This window comes from Parasteatoda tepidariorum, chromosome 6 (assembly GCF_982258835.1).
Source record: "Parasteatoda tepidariorum strain Cologne lab strain chromosome 6, Ptep-v5.0, whole genome shotgun sequence".
NCBI lineage: Eukaryota > Metazoa > Arthropoda > Arachnida > Araneae > Theridiidae > Parasteatoda > Parasteatoda tepidariorum.
The window spans coordinates 98677578-98701709 of NC_141760.1; the positions used below are offsets into that span (position 1 = coordinate 98677578).

General features: G+C 29.2%; 1 protein-coding gene across 2 annotated transcripts; it reads right to left on the bottom strand.

The window, feature by feature from the left end:
* Window positions 1–976: 976 nt before the first annotated feature.
* Window positions 977–21950, bottom strand: LOC107438621 (ectonucleoside triphosphate diphosphohydrolase 6). 2 transcript variants are annotated; one of them, XM_043050587.3, is made up of 12 exons: window positions 21820–21950; window positions 20436–20682; window positions 15618–15706; window positions 12016–12159; window positions 10562–10637; window positions 9177–9212; window positions 8893–9055; window positions 7910–7974; window positions 5572–5671; window positions 4993–5138; window positions 2807–2967; window positions 977–1164 (listed from the first exon to the last, which is right to left on the bottom strand). In XM_043050587.3, exons 2-12 carry the CDS (start codon window positions 20641–20643, stop codon window positions 1102–1104), a joined length of 1251 nt encoding a protein of 416 aa, XP_042906521.2. In that variant the 5' UTR covers window positions 20644–20682; window positions 21820–21950; the 3' UTR covers window positions 977–1101. The 2 variants fall into 2 exon arrangements, with proteins under 2 accessions (XP_042906521.2, XP_087022380.1); XM_087166254.1 differs by lacking the exon at window positions 2807–2967.
* Window positions 21951–24132: the final 2182 nt, after the last annotated feature.

The following is a 24132-nucleotide window of genomic DNA, read 5'->3' on the forward strand; positions in this document are numbered from 1 at the left end:
AAACATTGTTTCAAGTTATATGATTCTCATGAATTTTATCGAGCTTACAAGACCTCATAGTATCTTTATTTTTCTTCAAATTTCAGCTCTGAAGAAAGCTTTTTTTCCTCTTTTTTTTTTTTTTTTAACTGCAGGCATTTAAACTATCGGATGCCGAAAGTGTTTCTCATTTTGCGTCGCCTGGTGAGCACTTATGGCCTAAGTCACGGAGGCCAGCAACATTACCCGCCCAAAGATACCCGCTCATAGGGTGAGCCACATTCACATGTCACGCACAACACAGGACAGAATAACAGACACAGAGAGAAGCATCCATGCTCTGAGCGGGATTCGAACCCGCAGCCATTGGTTTCATAGTCATGCGCGCTAACTGCTAGGCCACCAGGTCGGCATAAAGAAAAGTAAAATATAAAAAATCTTTGCCACGTTTCACGAAAATAGTTTTATTTAAACAATGTCTGTGCTTTTTTAAAACTCCTGTAAAAAATTCAGAATTCTAAATTAAATTTTAGATAAGATTGAGAAAGTAGAGCAAAAGCTGTTCGTAAATGATTTCGCGATGACATCAAAGCAATCTGAAACTCTTAATTTTAAGTTATTAAATTATGGTTTGTATAATTTAGAAACTTTTAAAATCAGTAGCAATTTATGGAAGGAAAGGAAGAGAGTTGTGGAAGTAAGGTTTTCTCAAACTCATATTTTTAAAATTATTTTTAAAGCACAAATTTTCTAGTTGAATTCTTCGGGTGCTTATGTACTCTATTTAAAAAGTTTATATTCATGAAGCAAACAGGGGTTTAAAAATGTGGGTTTTAAAAATATGGGTAGTGTCAAATGTCGATTTTCCTCCTTTATTCTCCTTTGTTTCTATCTTATATATAGTTTATAACAACGTCGATTGACGCGATTGATCTAAATCAGATCGTATTCCATGAAAAACTTTATTCATGTTTTTAATTGTGAAAGAAATGATTAATTTCAAATAAAAAAATGTTCTTTTAATCAACTCTAAATGAATAATGAAATAAAATATTACAAATGTTCATCTTTAGTATTTACGTGAATACTGTCAGCGTTAAATTTATTATTTTCGTTTCAGATTCACGTGTTAAGAGCAACACCTAAGCACCAATTAATTGGAATTCCATCTATTTTGTTCAGAATCTGCAAAGAAAAATTATATTGAATGCAATTTATTTAATAATAATTAACATAAGAGCAATGCTTATTTAAACAACATCTAAAACGAGGACAATTATGCTACAGTATTCAAAATACCGTTTATTAAAATACTAATAAGATATTATATTTAGAAGACACCATAACAAAATATTAGAAGCATTAATATGTTCACTTGACTAGTTAGCAGAAAAGCATACACAATTTAAAAGCATACACAATTAGTTTTTAAATGTCAGTTGTTAATTTTAAAAAGAGTATTTCATTTAAAAATTAATAACTGTTTTAATTAATGTAATTTACGAAAATTGATTGTATTAAAGAAGTTTATGAAACAGGATCAGATTGACGAAGTTTATGAAACACGATTGGATTAATAAAAATTTATGAAACATGATTGAATTATTGAAGTTCATAATAAATGATTAATGAAGCTTTTGCAACAAACATATTCTATAAATTTCATCAAGATTCATTAACACATTGAATAATGATTTTACTCATGATGCATGACTGAATTAATGCAATTCATAAAAATTGATTTGATTAAGGAAGTTTATGAAACAGGATGAGACGGATGAAGTTTCTGAAACACGATTGGATTCATAAAAATTTATGAATCATGATTAAATTTATAAAGTTGATGAACCATATAGTTAGATTAATAGAAAAGAAAGATCGATAAGGTCATTTTTGACGTAACATTTTTAGTTATTCGCAGGGTCACGCCGTTTTATTATTCTTAGAAAATTTCAATTGGTTTATATATGATTGTTTTGACAATTGGTTATAATTGATTTATATATTTGTTGACCTTAAACTCCATAATCATTGAAGTATATTTCACTTATTTAAAATTCTATAATTGGTATTTAGCACGTTTATGGATTGTAATGAAAGAATTGATGAATAAGAAGGCAAATTCTTACAAGTGTCTCTAATTTAATCATTTGCTAAATGTTTATACAAAAATATATATTTCAGCTTGAATTTAGTTGTTTCAATTTTAACAAATTTGTTTAAACTTTTAATCTAGTTATTCTGATTTCAAGCAGGTTTTTGGTGTGATTTAACTGAACTCAATCTGGGGATATTGCACTAACCAATCAGTTAACTAACTTTCTAGTTCGCATAAAAATGGCTCTAACTAATACTTAATAAACATTAAACTAACTCTTATTGTGTATTAATTCCGCTTGTTTGGTATAAAGACAGACTTTTATTTTAAGTTATTTGCTTGTTCATCCCTTCTTGTAAACTTTTAAGATGGTGTTAGATGTGCATCCATCATAAAATCAAACTATCTTTAAGAATTATAACAGAAGTCTCACTTGTACTTTCTACTATTGCTATATTTTAAGCACTAAGGTGATTAAATTAACTAAAAATTGAAAAAATTCAAAATAAATGCTCTATTGAAACCTTTTTTTTTTAAAAAATACTATAATATACACACATTATATAAGTAAAACTATTTAAAAAAAAATTATTTAGAAATAATAAAAATTTGAAAGGAATACTAAAGATTTATGGAACCTTTGATTGGCCACTTCTTAGGCCGTTCATTTACTCTTCAATGTAAATTGAAAAAAACGTAATATAAAAGAAATAATTTTATTTATGTCACCTTAATTTCTTTCTTTATGTCGAGTCCCAATCCATGAATCAAAAAAGCAGCCATGTAAGTACAATCAAAACACAGAAATGTTGCGTATGGTGTTTCGACTGAGCAGTAATGTTTACAGGTGTTGACAAAAGTATCTAGTGTACAATAGTCACCATCCTTACCTGCCAAGTATAATACATGAAAAAAGAAAAAAAAATGTTCAATTTCATCCAATTCTAAGCAATAATAAATATTTGCTGAATAGATTTGCTTTTTTAGCTTAACTGATTTCCCACGATTTCCGTTTGTTTACCTCAGGCAGGGCTAATAGCACTGTTTCAGCTCCTTAATTAACTTACGTAGTACCATTTACGTATGGTACAGCTTAGCCCACTACCTTTAAAATATACAGTATACTCTCGATATCTCAAAATTGAAGAGCCGCAAAAAAAATTTCGAGATAGCGAGTTTTCGAGATATCAAGCTCATAACTAAATATGTTCTAAAAAGTAAAAAAATATTTACTGAATAGATTTGCTTTTTTATTTAAATTAACTCATTTCCCACGATTTCTGTTTCTTTACCACAAGCACTGTTAATAGCACTATTTCAGCTACTTCATTAACTTACGTAGTACCATTTACGTATGGTACAGCTTAGCCCACTACCTTTAAAATATACAGTATACTCTCGATATCTCAAAATTGAAGAGACGATAAAAAAATTTCGAGATAGCGAGTTTTCGAGATATCAAGCTCATAACTAAATATGTTCTAAAAAGTAAAAAAATATTTACTGAATAGATTTGCTTTTTTATTTAAATTAACTCATTTCCCACGATTTCTGTTTCTTTACCACAAGCACTGTTAATAGCACTATTTCAGCTACTTCATTAACTTACGTAGTACCATTTACGTATGGTACAGCTTAGCCCACTACCTTTAAAATATACAGTATACTCTCGATATCTCAAAATTGAAGAGACGATAAAAAAATTTCGAGATAGCGAGTTTTCGAGATATCAAGCTCATAACTAAATATGTTCTAAAAAGTAAAAAAATATTTACTGAATAGATTTGCTTTTTTATTTAAATTAACTCATTTCCCACGATTTCTGTTTCTTTACCACAAGCACTGTTAATAGCACTATTTCAGCTACTTCATTAACTTACGTAGTACCATTTACGTATGGTACAGCTTAGCCCACTACCTTTAAAATATACAGTATACTCTCGATATCTCAAAATTGAAGAGACGATAAAAAAATTTCGAGATAGCGAGTTTTCGAGATATCAAGTTCATAACTAAATATGTTCTAAAAAGTAAAAAAATATTTACTGAATGGATTTCCCTTTTTGGGTTAACTCATTTCCCACGATTTCTGTTTCTTTACCACAGGCATTGTTAATAGCACTATTTCAGCTACTTCATCAACTTACGTAGTACCATTTACGTATGGTACAGCTTAGCCCACTACCTTTAAAATATGCAGCATACTCTCGATATCTCAAAATTGAAGAGACGCTAAAAAAATTATTTCGAGATAGCGAGTTTTCGAGATAATAAGTTCAGAACTAAATATTTTCTAAAAAGTAAAAAAAAAATATATTGTAAAATATTACTCGAAAAAGTAGAGTCACGAAACGTAAGAATAACTACTTTTAAAAATGCATGTAATGATAGTTGACTATAAGTCCAAATAAAGCAATGTAAATTTTATTTCTAAAAGCAAGACAAGAACAATTATGCATTAAAAAGAAAAGAATTGGTTTACAATGAACTTACATGGCGATTTTTTGGAAAAAATTAAGTTTTTATTTCGAAAAAAATTCGACATAGCAAGGTTTTGAGAAGAAACCCTTTGACATAGGAATTATAACTAACATTAGGTGGATATATAATGCCAAAGGTAAAAATATTTTTTTAACATAGCGAGGTTTTCGAGATATCGAAGTTCGTGATATCGAGAGTATACTGTACAACTAAAACGGTTCTTTAAAATGATAAATATTTATTCAGAAAAAGACTTTAAAGTTTGCAGCAAAGACGCTTCTCACTGAAGAGCTTAATTTCAAATGAATTTTTTCAAATTCTAATTAACATCAATTACTTTTAAATGCCGCTCATATACAAGGATAGTTGTTAATCTAAAACGTTACATCGAATATTGTTTATAAATTATTTATTCTATTCAAATATTTACTTACGCATAGGATATGATAATCCGGAATTTATTCCTGATACATAAATGTCTCTATTGTTCAATTCTTCAATCTTTTCTACTTGATTGCCAAGAAAATTAACAACTTTTTGATAACAATGTTCATAACTAAAATTTTTATTCTTTTGACCACTGAAAAATGAAAAAAAATGTATTTGATTCATATAATAAAAAAATAAAATTTTGAGTTATGAATTGTATTGAATTATGAGTAGTATGAGTAATATTAATGCATTTGTTAGTAGCTCATACATCTTTTAGGGCTTTAGATCTTTATTTCAAAGTTTGGTTGTGATACCTTATCTAGCATTAAAAATAATGTGATTATTTGCTCCCAAGTTTTTTCTTATCCTTAATTAAATATTTGTAAGAAAATGTTAAAATAACTAGAACATTAGTAATTTAAATATAGTTATTTTATTTCTTAGTATTTTTATAAATTTGTTGACCATTACAACTTTGTATTTGGCCATAAAAAGAAAAGTTCGTTGTAACTACAATTATTACGCGTGTTTTTACTGAGGGGTTTCAATGCGTGTGCGCGTATAAAATTTATTAAACTTACATAACAATGTAATCCACATTATTATAATGCAAAACCCCCGCATGATGTGGCTGAATGCAAGAACTTATAAACATCGTTTTCCCGATTTCTTCTGGGAGACCTAAAATGCAACAAATATATTTGTATACTTAAGTTATAGAAACAAAACTCAATCATGTAAATAAGAATAATTAATACAATGCATTTTATAGCAGTGGATAATATAATCCATATTTGTTTGAAATGTCGCATCAACTTGTCCTACATGCCATTGACAATAATACATTTTATGCAAGTGTCTGAAATTTAAACTTAATATTATGTTTTTCTATTTTAAATTACTCTGGCAACATTTCTTTTCTTAACTTTAAATTTTAACTGATTCTCTTTTTTTTCCCGCGTCACAAAAATTTAAAACAACTAACTTAATGCTCTGAATTATTCCTTTGACACAAAACTTTTATTAAACATATTTAAAAAATTTTTTTTACGTCATTTTGTATTAATTTAGATAAATCGGAAGTCATTATGAAGAAATCTTCATGGGAAGGCATTGTCCCACATTGGGCATTATGGTCAACTATGATGATGATGATGATGATATATTAATTTAGGTCAAAATTAGTGAAAAATGTTACATTTAGTATTTTTATAATTTATGGTTATGAAATTCAGTATGAAACACTGGCGTCTTTTTCTGCGTGAAAGGTAAAATCTTCCAAAATATAATTTTTAAATTTTCCACTTATATTCAGTGACATAGATCGAAGAGAAATAGTTATTCATTACTGAAATTGTTTTAGTTTACAAAACCAATTATTGATAAATATATAAATATGAATGAAAAAAAAAATACTTTTTTTGGACTTCAAATAATAATCTACGAATAATCTTTAATTCGAATAATCTAACAGATTCTTTTAGTACCTATTAGACTGTTTTTTATTATTAAAAATAGCAAACTATACTTTTTCTTGTTATTTTAGCATCGAAAATACATATGAAAAGGGACGGTGTCCCATTTGCGCCAAAAAGTTAATGAAAGGTTTTATAATTAGAGAAACACTAAAATATATTTTTGATTGTAATTGGAGCTCGAAAAAATATACAAAAGGGTCACCGGTTTCTCATCTGCGTCAAAGGGTTAAAGGGAAATTTAAAGAGTTTGTAAGTTAAAGGACAGTTAAACTTAGAACTATAGGAAACTTTAAAACTGTATATCTCGCTTTTGCTTCATTTCTTAATTTATAAATTTTTTTATATTTTTGCTTCAGTTAAAATTAGGAACTTTTTTCGCTATTTAACGGAATGTTTATAAACATAACAACTTTGAGTGTTTTAAACAAAAGTTATTTTTTTAAAAATATATATTCTTCAAATATTTGCTGGTATATTCTGATATTTTCCAAAATTATGTTGCCCGCTCTTTTATATTACAAACTAACAAATGATTGTTGTGGGGCAAACTGTTTCTATGCAACATTGGAATTGATGTTAATAATACTAGTTGTAGATGCAATATAGCCACAACTGACTTTTGCACTGAACAATCTAAACCAACTAACTAAATATAAGAAATTTTTAAACAAGGAATTCACTACAAATTTAGAATGTTTTTGGCAAAATATTTTTTTTAAAAAAAAAAACTTTATAAATATTATAAAAATTGTGTCTTCCAGAATTTTCAAAAAAAAAAAAATTATATTTTTCAAAATTTATTTAAAAAAAAAGCCTGTATTTTAATGTGAAAGAAATTCCAAATGATTATAACGGCGCAAACAATTTTAAAAATTTACAAATTATCCACTATATGTGTACCCCTCGGAAATGTGCTCTGCTACAAATCAGAAAAAATGACTTAAAATCAAAATCCATATTCTTCTGAATTTTATTCATAATACCAATAAAATGAGAAAACTCCTTCCAATGTTAAAATTTTCTTAGAACCACACAAAACATGTATTGATAACAATTTACTTGAATTAGTTTTTCTCAAATCCATACTTCGAATTATTTCATTTTTTTTCTAAAAAAGTATGGATTCTTAAGGCGTATACTATCTAGATGTTTGCATTCACTATCTTCCTAGTGCATCAGAAATTTTCCGTCTTTTTTTTCGTTTTATTTTTTGCTATACTCTTTTGACCAACTTAAGCTCGAAATGACGGATTTTTCAGTTTACATTTGGCGGAGTACATCGGTTCCGACTGAACAATCCTTTATTACCTCTTTAAATCAAGAATTCCCGTTTACGAGGTACTAATATTTATTTTTTTTATTTGATTTACCATCTGTGGTAGTACAGAAACAAAGATAAAGAAAAATTGAATATTTAAAAAGTAGGAGGAAGCAAACATACCTAAATTGTCATTGGATGCTTGATGAAAGATAAATCTTGCATTTAAGAAGCCCAAACCTAAATAACTGTTGAAATGAAACGATTACAAGAAAAAATAATAATAAGTGGTTATTACAGGATTAGTTATTTTATCGAGTTTTTTAGGATTGTTTATTTACAAGTATATTATAGCGTTTAACATACACGTTACGTTAGCATACATATACACTAAATGGAAAGATACGTATTCTCGTTAAGTTCCTTATAAATATTTCAATTGAGCAGTTTGTGTACCCTTGGTCATTCGAAATTGTTGGTACATGAACTTTGTCGTAATTGGCACTCAGTATATAAACTTGTGTACATACTACAACTGATTACTGTGCGTATCCTTGGACGCTACTCCCAAAGGTAAGCCCGTTCTATTTCGAATGTATGATTCTACCTTTTACTAAGTGCTAAACGTGATTCGATTTAAAACGAATATGTAAATTTGCAATACAGCAGGCATGGAAAGAACATTGGAGTAAACAAATCGACAATAAAATGCATGGAATTTTCCCCTACTTTGAAAACCGCTAATTGATATCCGTTTATCGTCAAAACCCAGGTTATAATTAATAGATTGCATATCGATCATTTCCGTTACACCCATAAACATTTACCGACTGTTGATCCTGCACCTAAGTTGCTCTCTGTGTCTAGTCGACCTTAACTATTAAGCACGTTTTAACAAACTGCAAATGATTCAAGTATTTGAGGAACAAACTCTTTGGCAGCTTTCTCCTTGATCTTAAATCCTTGTTCGGTGACCCTATACATCACAATCTTATTAGGTTTGTCAAAATAATAGGATTATATTCACTGCTTTAAAAAGAAAGCATTTTTTAACCTTTTGGCTGGCGCAATATATTCATATCTGGCTCTTGTGTCAATAAATTTTAATCAATAAACCAACTAATTAAGTAAAAAAAAAACTAACTTAGTATGATTTAGGTTTTTACCTTCGAGTATACATAGCTAATGGTTTTTGCTTGAGGCTGGGAAAGGAGCTGTTGATAAATTTCACTTTCGGTGCATGTTGATTATCCACTGAAAATGTTACTTGAAATGAACCTCCTCCTGTTTCTACAAGTGCTGCTGAATGGTTTAAGTCATTTAGTCTCTCTGTACAGGAGATGGTAATACACCCTTAACTGATTTTATATATATAATAACAATAAATATACTTTTAATTTGAATTATTTTTATATAAATAATTATACTGAGCATTAGAAATATATACTACCTATCAGGTAATTGAGAGCATACCATCCATAAATACCTACAAAAATAAACATTTTAGTCATCTACTTGTAGAAAATGATTAGCATTGAATAGTTACTTATAATTTGTCTATATTAAAAATTCTTCTCGCCACTAAGGCTGTCTGTTGCCATTGAAACAAGAAATAGCTTATTTCAAAGAGGGGAGCTTTTCTCTCCCTGACTCTATTTCTCTCATAAACTGGAACCAAAACCCGTCTTAAATATTGACCCAACAACCCTACTTGAAAAAGTTGAATGCTCCAAACGAATGACGAGGGTAGGTTTTTACTTAGACAGACTATATGTTAACATTTGAACTGGAATATAATTTGAAAAGTTTTCCAATGAACTCTCAGCGTTTTCTTTTCTTAATGGGGGGAGGGGAATCTTTTCTCAGGTACGTCTTTAGCTCGCAACCAAAAAATCATGTTACAGGGGGAATTAGGAATATTTATCCAAGAGAAAGGGACTTGTTAAAGTTTGTATACTTTTAGATTTAAAAGTTTGTTACGTTGTTGTGTGCACTTTACCTTTTGATCTATGCTTAAAACGTTTGCTTGACATTGCACGTCTTCTTCCTTACCATTTGCCATTGCACCCTACATCTTGGTGTTTCCATATTTACTAAAGCTGATAATCCAAAATTCACGAGTATTTTCTTTTAATATAAATCGATCTCTCAACATCAACCTAGTCATTGTAATGAAGACTTTTTCTTCCATTCTTGAGCCAAAAACTTAGAACTAATTAACTTACAAAATTCCCGTGGTTCAAGGGATAAAACGCTCACCTCCGAATAAAGTGAACCGGATTCGAATCCCAGTGATGGCTGGTAGATACGAATTCCGCACCCGACTCAAACGAGCCACAGTGCTGACGTAAAATATCCCGAGTGATAGAAGGATCATGGGTGAGAGTCCCTTTGTTGTCAGACAAATCGTGTTTTTTTTCGTGGTTTTCCTCTCCATGCAACGCAAAGGAGTAGTAGTTCCACCAAAAAGTCCTTCACGAAGGCAAATGCCTCCCAACACTAGATCTAGAGGCTTCCTTGTCTTCTGAATTGGGATCAAAATTACAAGGCTACGGAGTTGAACATTGGTAGTCGTAAACCCAAAATTGGGTCGACCGTTCAACGACGGTTATAAAATTTCGTAACAAAATAAGCACCAAGTTCTCTATTTTATAGTGAGAATGTGTAGAAAATGTAAAAGATGTAACCAATATCAAAAGCATAATTTCATACATAATATTGGCTAAACTGTTTTACAATATAATAGATATTCAGTTTAAAAGCTTACAATAAAGAAAAATTGTGTATTTTAATCTTCTTGAATTAATCGGTAATACAATTGTGAAATTAAAATACCTTCTTCCTCTTCTGTCAAAAGCGATATGCATCTATTTGGACAGTAGAACGGAGAATTCTGAAGAGCTTGATTTATCTAAAAATAAATTCGAAATAATTAATAATTTGTGACTACAGAATCATCAGTCTGACCAGAGAAACACTGAAAAAATAATGAATCATATAATTTAAAAAGTTTATTTATTAAAACCAGTGTCTCAGTGGTTCGCAATTTTTGATTAATTCTAATCTCAGAAAAATAAAAGGAAATATTCTATAACATCTTGATGGAACGAAATGGAAAAACAAATACAGTTTTACAGACGTCGCCTACAAAAATTTATGGTGTTTTTGAGATTGTTTTGAAGTGTTAAGATTAATTTGAAACTGAGTTCAAAAACAACCTTAAAAAACCAACTTCTCATTGTTCTTGACCAAGAAATTGTTCTTATTAACACTCGAAGTTGATGAAAATCTCTTTTAGAGCAACCAGATTAAAAAGCTTTTTTTGAGGTGCACAAATTATTTTTTCTACACTTAAATAATATAACTTCATCTAATTTCAACTAAAAGTATTGCACAGCTGTATATGAGGTTGATTTTATAAGGTCTAATAAATAAGGTTGAAATTAAGATTCATTGATGACCATAGTTTTAGCGCAAAACACCACCTCATTTTCCAAGTCAGGTGTAATTATTTTACATTCGTTAACCTCAAAAACATTCTATTTTTTGTTAGGATAAGAACAATCTTGCAAGAATATTTTCCGTTGTTCCAAGAGCAGACAGTGCTCACGCGTCTTCATTGCATCAATGGCTATGGCGATCGTTGCTGTTTAATATGCTGTTGTAGTTGTAGTTCATTTACGTCGCACTAGAGTTGCACAATGGGCTATTGGTGAGAGTCTGGGAAACATCCCTGAGGATGATCCGAAGGCATGCCATCACAATTTTGATCCTCTGCAGAGGGGGTGGCACCCCCGCTTCGGTAACCCGACCACCTGCACGTGAAGTTGAGCACTTTACGGTAGAACAGTTTAACGAGGGCCAATACCGCACACCCTCGGTCCCTACACAAACTAATCCAAGCGGTCACCCAACCGCATACTGACCGCAGCCAGTGATGCTTGACTTCGGTGATCTGCTGGGAACCGTGTCTTAATGATCAGTCACACTGTGGGACGTTGCTGTCTAATACTTTTTAGAATTGCTTTTTTTCCTATTGGAAGTTGGAAGGCATGATTTGTGTCACAAATCTGTATTGATTGCTATGACAACGCAGCATTTTATTTTGTGAATCGTTTTGACATTATTTTGTTAGTATAAGCTTTTGAACAACGCAAAAAATCATCTACATTTATACAATGTGAGCAGATGTATAAATTTTTATTATTGAAATCAGATTGTTATCTCCATTTTATAACCATTAACATATGTATACGATTAAAAGCCCAAATATATTGCTCAATTCTTACCTCATCGAATAAAGAACTTGACAGAAATTTAGGCAATGCTCTCAGAGCAGCAGTTCCTCTGAATGTTAGGGGAGTCACATTCCATTTCTCAACTGGTATAATACTCTTGGCCCATTCTAACAAATATGTAATATTTCGTGCTGCCTAAAAGTATGCACAATTAATATACTAAGAACATTTTAAGAGAACAGTTATTGTAGTCACAAATACGTTTGATAAAACACTAGCATACATAGATTAAACAACATTATACGCAGATCAAATAAGGAAAAAATATAGCACATCAGCTTTTCTTATTACTCCTATTACTAGTTCTTCACAGTTCAAATTGTGGTGAATCTCTTCGAGCTTGATGTTGAGCAACCGATAAAATTGTGTAAAGGAAAACTGTTTTTTTTTTCAATTTCTACTATTAGTTCACTCTCTTCCTAATATATTGTTCAAATTTTCAATCGGTTTTAAAATACTTTTTATTCATCCTCTGAAGTTCAAATACGTTTTTTTTAAAACTTGTAGATGACACTTGATGTTAATACAGTTTTTCCAAATATTAATTCATTAATTAAATTTAATTAATTAATTTCAGTTTATATGAAAGGAAAAATTGTAATTATTTAATAAAAAGTAACTAAAATAAAATTTTTCTTTGTAGATCTAAGTGGAAATTGATTTAATTTTTTTTATATTATTTGCTTTTAATTAACACCGAAGCGAATGGTGTAATAATGGTAATATAATCTATCTATCTATCTATATTATATAAAACGCTAATACGTACGTATGTATGTATCAATAAAACCGATGATATTTCTTTTCTCGCGCTGGCAACAGTTTTCATTTTTAATTGATTGGATTCGGGGCGCAAGAGCACGTAGTGAGCAACCAGATAACAATAACCAGAGTGAGCACTATCAGGTTGTTCATCTATATTATATAAAACGCTAATACGTACGTATGTATGTATGTATCAATAAAACCGATGATATTTCTTTTCTCGCGCTGGCAACAGTTTTAATTTTTAATTGATTGGATTCGGGGCGCAAGAGCACGTAGTGAGCAACCAGATAACAATAACCAGAGTGAGCACTATCAGGTTGTTCATCTATATTATATAAAACGCTAATACGTACGTATGTATGTAGGTATCAATAAAACCGATGATATTTCTTTTCTCGCGCTGGCAACAGTTTTCATTTTTAATTGATTGGATTCGGGGCGCAAGAGCACGTAGTGAGCAACCAGATAACAATAACCAGAGTGAGCACTATCAGGTTGTTCATCTATATTATATAAAACGCTAATACGTACGTATGTATGTATGTATCAATAAAACCGATGATATTTCTTTTCTCGCGCTGGCAACAGTTTTCATTTTTAATTGATTGGATTCGGCGCGCAAGAGCACGTAGTGAGCAACCAGATAACAATAACCAGAGTGAGCATTATCAGGTTGTTCAATTCAGATTCATGCACTAAAAACATGACAATATTTAATTTAAACTCAATTAGGAATTAATTAATTAATTGAAGTGAGAATGCTTTAAAAGGCCGCTGTTGAATTGATATCTTTCTACTGGGAGCTACCTAAACTTCTAAAAAACGTTTAAGTGTTTGTATTGAATGCATTGAATTTTTTTTATATTTCGCGTTTATTTATGCATTGAATTTTCACGCTTTAAAATGCAGAATATTAGTGAAGCAATATTTGATAATTTATTTTGCTAATATGTTTCTTATTTAGCTAATGGTTTGATTTTTTCACCATGTACAATCTAAATAGCTAATATACTTTTTTAAAAGCCAATAAGAACATTGGTAGAATTCTTCTACATAAGTACAATACTATGTCTTTGATGATAAAATACTATGTCTTTGATGATAATATATTATGTTTTTGTGCTAGAACATTGTGTTCATTGGCGAGCGAGCGCAGCGAGCCATGGTTCACGGCGTGAACCACACAGGATTGCGTAGCAATTCTCGGGGGTTGGCGAGCGTTAGCGAGCAGAGGGCGGAGCCTCCTAGTTAATAGTAATTCTTATAATGTGAAAAAAGTTACATTGAACTGACGTGCTTTCACTTTATACGTTAAATATTTTCATATATTAGAGCGTTTTGGATTTCGCTAGTAGTTTGTTTATATTGAATACAAGTTGGATAGAGATTGAAATATGTTCAATGCTGTTAATTAACTGAAACAAAAGTTTGTCGTTAAAATATACATGTATGTTTTTAGTTGTGTAATAAGGATATTTATATTTTAACTCAGTTTCTGTAAATTGTATGAAATAATTTTATAATGTATAATTTCTATCCACTTTGGTTCAGTTAAGCCTAGTTCGAATTCGTCTTAAAATTCTCTCTGTCGTAATGTAATTTTATAATGTATAATTTCTATCCGCTTCGGTTCCGTTAAGCCTAGTTCGAATTCGTCAAAATATTCTCTCAGTACTTTGCAAGCTAGTTAAATTTTAAGAACTGATGATGAAGAGATATAAACTTCCTAAATTAAAGTTTCTTACTTCGATTAAAAATAACTTTACTGACTCTTATTTGTGCCTTATCTCAATGTAAATATAAATATTTGCGTTACTGAATACTAAAACTGGTAGAAGCTCTTTTACACAGAGTAGTGTAAAGAACATTCTTGGTGTAGCACTACGCCAGGAACTGTCATTTGTTCCACACCACTTTTATGTAAAGTAGTTGCCACCATTTTTAGTGTTAAAATATATTTTTTTACAGTATTGAACGTTTTAGAGTTTCTTTCTTAATCAAAGCTTGTTTATTTTAATCATTTATACATATTTTAACCGGCATCTTATTTTTTTTGGTTATTCTATTTTATGTAGGCAGGATTTGTTCTATGAATTCCACCAACCTATCATTTTTGCATTTCTACAGGCAAAAGGTACTTTAAACTGTATGCAAGTGCTTTATTACATTTTCTATTTTATTCACTTTAGTATATTTTTACCTTCGTACCATTTTACCTACTTCCTGTAACTTAAATGAGTTTACACTTTTTATCTGGTTTTGTTCACTTTTAAATAAGTTGATTTCGCTAAAAATAATGCAGTTTGATAAAATTGGGTGCTTGCAGTTTGAGAAGAGGTAAAGTGATTATGACTAACCGTGTGATTTTAATCAGATTTAATTGGATACCTGTAAGCGACGTCACGTGTGAGTATCGAAATTGATTGGCTTATGAATCGACAGATGTTATGATTTACCTATAATGACTTCGCATGTATCCAATTGTAAATTGTAGTATACATTTCCCCTTTTGAACAGTTTTAACATATTGCTTGCATAGAGTCTCCTTTTTTGGACCTTTGACATTTATTCATTTCTGGCTCCTGTGCCAATAAACGTCGGCCAGCTAACTGCACGTTTTCAATATGAATTTTATCTTTTGCTTTGCATAGCATTCCCTAATACGGACTTTGTTTAACTAAATTCATCTTTCGATTCGATAAAGACAAATGTAATCCTTTCTTAAAGTTTCAGTTTGATTATGGTACAGCCTTCTTTGTCTCGCGCGCCGAAAACTTACCATTAAGTAATTTTCAACTTAACTCCACTCTTATTAATGTACTTACGTTCTGAGGTTGATATGCGAAACTTGCAAGCTCGGGCTTAATTTTTATGCCTTTGACTTCAATATCTTCTTCGAGAGTTGCATTATTACCTAAAAATGGTTTAAAATTATTAATTAATAATTTCTTAAAAATGGTTTTATTAAACCATCATGCTATTGCATGATTGAAAATATCAATATTATAATATATAGTAAATAAAACTTATTGTTTTTTTAAAAGTTTTCTTGGCTTTTTCCTTTTTGTATTCACCTATTATGTATATATATATATATATATATATATATATATATATATATATATATATATATATATATATATATATATATATATATATATATATATATATATGTAACATAAAAAGCTTTTATTAATCTTTTTATGTTAATTTCTTTGCTATAAAACTTCATCCTAATTAATTATTCTAATCGAAATACTTTCTCACACTTTTAAAAGCCACATCCTGTTCTTAAATCTATTTTTGGCTCAAGTATGCATTTAATTAAGAGCAGGACATTTTTCCCTTTGCTCTTGTGTGGGAAACATTCGATCTATTTCATAAACCAATAGCAACTACTAAGATTTCCCTCTTTCCCTAAATTAAGACATTTTACGGATTTTACTTTGCAAGATTTTCCCTAACATATAACCAAGGAGCGCAACTTTTCGTGTGCACTTTTACTCATTCTCATGACTGCTCTAGTCTAATAATTAATAAATAAATTTTGTACCCTCCTTCCCGACCTATGACCTGTTTTAATCCTTCCACTCGGCAACGACGTTATATATATATATATATATATATATATATATATATGTAACATAAAAAGCTTCAATTAATCTTTTTATGTTAGTTTCTTTGCTATAAAACTTCTTCCTAATTAATTATTCTATTTGAAATACTTTCTCACACTTTTAAAAGCCACATCCTGTTCTTAAATCTATTTTTGGCTCAACTATGCATTTAATTAAGAGCAGGACATATTTCCCTTGCTTTGTGTGGGAAACGCGCGTTCTCTTTCATAAACCAATAGCAACTACTAAGATTTCCCTCTTTCCCTAAATTAAGACATTTTACGGATTTTACTTTGCAAGATTTTCCCTAACATATAACCAAGGAGCGCAACTTTTCATGTGCACTTTTACTCATTCTCATGGCTGCTCTTGTCTAATAATTAATAAATAAATTTTGTACCCTCCTTCCCGACCTATGACCTGTTTTAATCATAGAGTAAAGAGTATAGGTAGAGTTGACATGAGAAAATAGCAGTGAAGCCATCACTGTAACCGGTCGGCCATATTGGTTTATGCAAAACATTCGAATGCCGCTGTCTTCTGCGCGTTGAAATTGCTGATATCAATGTTATTTTTTATTGTTTTTTTTTATTTCTCTTTAACGATTTTCTTTATCTTACCTTTTAAACATTGAATTAGTTATATTTTGCTTGTAAGAATGACGAGCTGTGTTGCATACGGCTGTACGAATCGATGGACAAAGAAAATGCCTGGAATTACATTTCATAGGTAAGTGTAAATTTAATTCTCTTATTCATTTTCTAATTTAGTATTTTTAAATTCTGTTCTTACAATAAACTGTATCTTTAATGTCAGAAGACTAAAGATTTTTCTTCTTCTTCTTAACTATTAGCTATTCATTTCAAACCCAACCTTGATTCTTATCAATTTTTATTGAAATGAATCAAAATAGAATTTCTAAGTGGCTTATAGAATATCAAAACTATAAAACTAATTATAGATAAGATAATGTGATTTCGTTTACTTTTATACTGCTTAATTGACAATTAATATGGCATAATTATAGTATCAATAAGTAGAATGTGTTATTCGAATTAGTGGGAATGGTTAAAAGTATTTATTTTATTTGCTACGATATTTTTTGCTTTTATGAAATTTAATCTATGATGAAGAGTTTCTCAAATCATTTTGTGTGTTTTTCTGTTATTTACGGTTATTGATCATTATTTCGTAATCTAAACATTAAAAATAAGCACTGCTGCTTTTTCAATTGTAATTCCGAACTGTTGCTCTGCTATTAAGTGGAATTTAAAAATATGATCGTAATGTCTAGTTTGTCAACAATTTGATTATTATTCAACTGCTATTTTATTTATGATCACTCTTGCCCTGATGAATGACATAAAATTTTTTGAGAGCTTTTGACACACAAACATAATTTAAAAAATTCACCCAAATTGTTACTTTTTTCACTTTTATAACCTTGGTGAAAACCTTTCCATAAATTTTAGAATAGAAAATCCAGTGTGAACTATAGAAACTGGCAAAAATCCGCCATACTCTCATTTTGCGAACTACTTCAGTTCGTGCATTTTATTGATAATTAATATGCATTTAGGGTAATGAAATAAATTAAAAGTTTCAGTTGTGGGTAATCTATATTGGATTAGTGGGTTTTAGTTGAGCATAATAGACTGAAAACAGACTATTTGTGCTACTGCATTTATTTTTTTGAAATTATCGACTGGATTAAATGTAATTATCAAAATTTTAATAAAGTTGTTTGTAATTGCTAATTATAAATCTTTTGAGTCGGTTCTTTAAAAGACTTATATAATTAACGAGTTTTTATGTTCATGCTTTTAAGTTGGAATTTTATTTGCAGTTTTCCTAAAGATGAAAAACGTAAACAGTTATGGATCAAAGCTGTGAGACGAGTTAATTGGAAACCTTCTTCGTGTAGTAAATAGTGTAATGAGCATTTCTCAGAAGATATGATTGATAGAACAATAAATCTACTTGATGGTCTTACATATTCATTGATTAAAAAAAAATTTGTGAACAAAAACTCTTATTGTTAAATAATTTAAATATTAATTTACTCTAATAACTATTAAACTATTTATAATTTTCAATATTGTTGCAAAAACCATTTACAAGATAGTGACAAATTAAAGTATTAATTCAAATTTTTTAACAAACGTATGAAATGTTTTTCACAATTCTTATTAAAATTCAATTATTTTCAAAAAATGACAATGCTTCAATTGAGGGATATAATTTATGAAAGGAAAGTTTTTCTTCTAAAATTAATAAATGAATGAAAAAATTGTTAACAATAAAGTTACGTTTTTTTAAATTTTTGTTTTTTGTGTACTTTAAAATGTGTGTATAAATAAGTGTATATTTTTAAATTCTTATCACTTGTAATATATTTAATGCAATATTTTACTGTCGAATAACCAACATATATTATTCATATTTGTGAGTGAAGAATTATTATTCTTGACTAATAAACTCTGATAGTACTTTAATGATATATTGATGGTATATAATGTAAAAATAAATAAAAAATTTTCTTTTATGTCTGTGTATTTTTTAAGAATAAAATAAGAAATTCATTTTCATGAACTGAGAAAAAGAATTTAAAGTTCAGTGTTATTCTATTGAATAAAGGAAATATATAAAATAAATATAATATATAAAGCTTTTAATTCAAGTTTTTTGATAATTATCAAATGTTTTTTCACAACTTTTATTAAAGTATTAAAATTCAATTATTTTTCTATGAGGATTCAATCAACAAAAAATGACTGCTTCAATTGAGGGATATAATTTATGAAAGGGAAAGTTTGTCTTCCAAAATTAATAAGTGCATGAAAAAATTACTAACAAAAAACTTTTTTTCTCTTTTTTAAGCATTAAATAAAAAATAACAGTTTAAAATCAAAAGCGTTTTAATTTAAACTATTTTATCTTTTTCATTTATGTGTCAAAAAAATAAATCTACATACATAAAATATTAGATTATTTAGCATAAAAATGATTAAATTTAATCTTTAGTTATGTTATGTTTGCAAATATTAAATTGTAATAAATGAGGAGCGTGTAACTAAAAGCAATAAAAAAATTAAGCTTTGCTTGACATTTAAAAACTTCCATTTTTTAGCCATGCAACCATAGGTTACAATGAATGCTTTGCATAATCCAAGATGGCCGACAGTTACTTCAGTTTCTACTCATAGGAGGGTGGGAAATGTCATCTCTACTTATACTCTTAACTCTATGGTTTTAATCCTTCCACTCGGCAACGACGTTATATATATATATATATATATATATATATATATATATATATATATATGTATACAATCTTTGTTGTATCAGTCGAGTTGGCTCTTCCCAACGCAGGTTCGAATCCTTAGTCAATGCCAATTCTGCTTAGGGCTCACGCAAACCACATTATTAACGTAAAAAAAAATCAGTTGTAAATGTATCATGCGTTTCCCCTTGTATCAAATCAAAATGTATCAAATGAATCCCCTTGCCGTCGAGTTAACCGTAGAAGGTTTTTGTAACTTTCCTTTCTGTGTAACGCATATATGGGCAATGCGTAAAGAATTCCTTCGCGCGAAATATAGTTTGTCCAAATGTTTGATCCAGGAGTTCTCTCGTTTTCTCGGTTGGGTTCAAACTAATTATTTGATATTCGTAAACCTAAAAATGTGTTGGATGTTCAACGCTAGTTATAAAAACTTCGTTTTGAACTGTAATTCAGTCTATTACTTAAAAAAAACTGTATTGAATATTTCTTCCCATGCTTTCACAATTTTGGTCTTTTATAATGGTTATTAAAAAATATATATATTTTACAGTCAATTTTAACCTCGAGTTAAAATAATAACAAATAGAATGTGGATATTCTCTGTTTTAAATAAAGAATTTTTTTTTTAAATGCTCGTAAACTAGGGCATGAAAACTTCTTTAACACTAAACAAACAAGCTTATTAGATGTCCTATACCTGATTTGTAATTGTAATTTTGAATGAATCATGAAATGCTTACTTGAAATGTAGGAAAAGAAAAATACGTTGACTCGAGTTCCAGTGCTTCCCCCATCAAGAACTATGACATATTTTTCTTTTGTTTGTTCTTGCAACTTTCCTCTCATGTATAGAAATGATCTCATTTCAAATTCGAGAATGTAGAGCAGGAATGAAGCAGAGATAATATAAAACATCCATTTTAGCACGAGTAGATTAAATGTATTCATACGCCAGAGGGAGGGATTGTCAGGCACCTATACTTTATTCTAAATATAACAAATAAAAATAATGTAACAAGGTAATGAAAACAATGTGTTTATAACTTATATTTTCTAATACATTTTCTAATTTGAGAACTATCCTGTTTAATTTCAAAGTTATCCAACTTAGAAGTAACTGTTTTTATAAGTTCGGTAAATAGTGCACAAAGCAGAGAAAAAGAAGCATGTTAAAGGGAAAGTGTATACCGTGCTAATAGATTATATTTTTTAATTTTCAAATTTTCAACATGAGTTTAAAATTTATGTTGAATGACTTAAGATGAAAAAGAAATAAAATTTAAAATTTACCGAATTGTAAATATTTTTTTGATTTAAATGTTATTATTAACAGTTCAAAAAATAAAAAAAATTAAAATACAAAAGTAAATATACAAAAGTAATATACAAAAGTAAAATAAACAAAGGCAAATATAAAAAAAAATTAGAATGGTGTTTTTAAAGTTTATGCTTTTTAAATTCGAAATTTGCTTTTTTTAGGTTTAAGGTTATTCAATAAAGTTGTAGGTTCGATTTTATTTCTGTCGAACAGCAAGAAATAATAGCTGTCCGAGAGAATTGCTTTAATGAAATGAGTTTAAAAATAACAATCGGGGCAAACCATTTAAACCATTTTTAATCTGAACGAAGAAAAATGAGTATATAAAATAGAAATCTTTTGAGAGAAATTAATTAAATTTATACATTTCTTTGTAATAAAGGATATGTGGTCATTGTTTAAATCAAAACGAAATTAAAACCACTTAAGAGAATCAGTTTCGTAAATCACCAACAAAAAAGCTCTTTCAGAACTTCAACTCTGTTGTTCTATTTTCAATGACTGCAGAGCGACCTGCATGTAATTTTTTACTTTAAGCTTTAATAATTCTCGAATTAATCATACAATATTAATATTTATTTATCCTTCTTTTGTATACAACATCAATATTTTATATACATATAATTGTATACAGCATATATTTTTCGATACATCCTCCTATTTTCAGGATTATTTAAGTGAATGATTTTCGTGCAACAAAGCAAAGTGCCCCGTAAAGTTGAAGATCCAAAATAGTGGTAATCTTTACGATTTTTTAAAAAAGAGTGGTCTAAAGAAATAGATAAAATAAAAAGAAACGTTTTTACCTTTAAGCTGTAACAATATATCCAGTTAACCTCATGAAATGACAGCGATTACGAACAACAACAAACATTGTGCAAACAGTGGAAATTTGTTTTTGCGTAAATGAATTTCGTGCCATTAAACCATATATTTCATACCGTTTCTGTGTAAAAATAAAGACACGTGTGAACGAATATTACCTTCATAAATGTTTACATAGAAGAAAATAAGACAGATGTAAAAATTTAATGATATTTTGTTTTGAAGACGGGAAAATGTAAGATATATAGATTGAAAAATTAAAAGGCGAGATAAAAATGTAGTGCAATAACTGCGGTTTTTGGTTTATTTAAAAATATGAGCTCAGTTTACTTTTTTATTAACGTTGAACTTTTCAATGTTTTAAATCTATATCCGTCTACAATATGAATTTTATCTACAATGTGTAATTTTATCTACGATGCTTTAAATCTACATAAATGTTTAAATGTATTCGAAAATATTTGAATCTAATTTCTGTGTTCTTATGCTCTAGATAGTAATTTAATAAAATTGGAAAGGTCTTTATTTTAAAAAAGAAATTTTCTCTCTTTTAAGAAATTTATTAGTATTTCAGAACACTTGATTGATGCCATTTTGATTTAGTTTTTGTTCTTAAATGGGGTCTTTCAATAATTTGACCCCTACGGTACTTCTGAAATTTATTATTACTTGCCACTGAATGTGAAATTCATAAATTAAAGTGACCTCGATTTGAATCTTAATGGCAAATGTTTTTCAATACGTAAATTATTCTCAAGAAAAATTATGATACTGTCTGAAATTTTGTCATTTATTAAGAAAAACCAATAGAGAAGATTTCTTTTTGACTTACTAATAACGTCACTTTAATATTTTCTTTAAACCTAATAACTGTTTTACTAACCCTGAAAAAGATTTAAGTGACAAATACTATTAGTCATTATATCATTATTTCATACATTGCAAAATCCCGACATCATTTGTTTGGCTTATTGCATGGAAAAGTAACATTCCTGAGTTACCAAAGAGTTAGATTTTCCAACTATCGCGCGACATATACATCATTTCAATGCAAAAGCAAACCCGTGCTCGTCTACCCGTTTAACCTTGTTCTTAAAACGTACATTTTAAGAACGTGTTAAAACGTGTTAAAACGTACATTTTTTGGTAAACATGATTTACACGTTCACGAAAAGTTTGAGTGTAGCGTTTGAGTTTGGTGCATCCTAGCCGCATCCTGCTTCTGAGCATTGAACCATTTTTATTCAATTCTAATTACGTTTAAATTAATCCGGATATAAAAATAATTCACGACAAAAGCGTTGGGTTATGTAAATAAAATTATTTCCTAAACTGAGAAAAGGCAAGTATAAATTATAAATTTTTAAACAAATGATTAAAAACCATTTAAAATGTTCGATAAATAAATTAGCGCAGAATATATAAAGCAGAATATATAAAATTATACAGCAGGATTACAGTGTATAAGCTACTAAAAACTTTCAAGCTGCTACCAAATTCTAATTCTAAATTTTCAAGCGTTACCCTATATTTTAAGCTCTGATTTGCTTCCTGGCATTTATTTGCAACAACATTACCTTTTATTCTCTTAATACCATTAAGCCCTGTATTAAACTCAATTTTCAGTATCGCAAATTAGCTACTCAAGTGTTTGTAGCGAAGGCTATACTAAAATATTTTCACCATCTTGCAATAAATGTGATTTAATAAAATATACTTAACTTTTAAGACATCTCTTTACTTTCTTTAAGATCAAACAATATATAACTTCACTTATAAAGGATTCATTACAACTTTAGACGTTTTGACCCAGTTATCTTCACGAGCAACATAAATGTAATGCTTTTATACGTTCTGTTACTCTTTTATAAAAGCAAATTCACAGGATTCAAAGTTTAAATATCCGTAATGTTATTTTGCATATATAAATAACATAAATTTTTATAGAACTTCAGACAATTAATTGGTAATATAGTTGGTTGCATATGATCAAGCCATTTCTGGCTACTGTGGCGAAAGCTAAGAATCAAACAAATGGTAAAAAAGAGCCACAATTGGCTAAATTGTTTCAAATTTGAAAGATATTATCGATCTAAATCAACAACAAAACGCACTCTGCTAATTCTGATTTCAACCCGTTGCTCGTGCTGAGTTTACGTAGGTGTAAGCATTAAGCTTACTCATCTCCAAATTGTTCATACTCGATTGAGTCAACTTTATTTGCCGTTAGGGAAACTTTCTCTCCAATGCAACACTTGCAAAGTTTTACTTATGCCTCACTTCATTGTAATCGA

What these genes read in the sequence shown, in the direction of transcription:
- LOC107438621 (XM_043050587.3), bottom strand. Translation starts at nt 20,643, where the DNA reads ATGAATACATTTAATCTACTCGTGCTAAAATGGATGTTTTATATTATC. An exon ending in TGCTCTCAATTACCTGATAG is followed by an intron (nt 9,056 to 9,176) that starts GTAGTATATATT and finishes TCTCCTGTACAG; the next exon opens with AGAGACTAAATGACTTAAAC. An exon ending in TTAGCTATGTATACTCGAAG is followed by an intron (nt 7,975 to 8,892) that starts GTAAAAACCTAA and finishes TCATTTCAACAG; the next exon opens with TTATTTAGGTTTGGGCTTCT.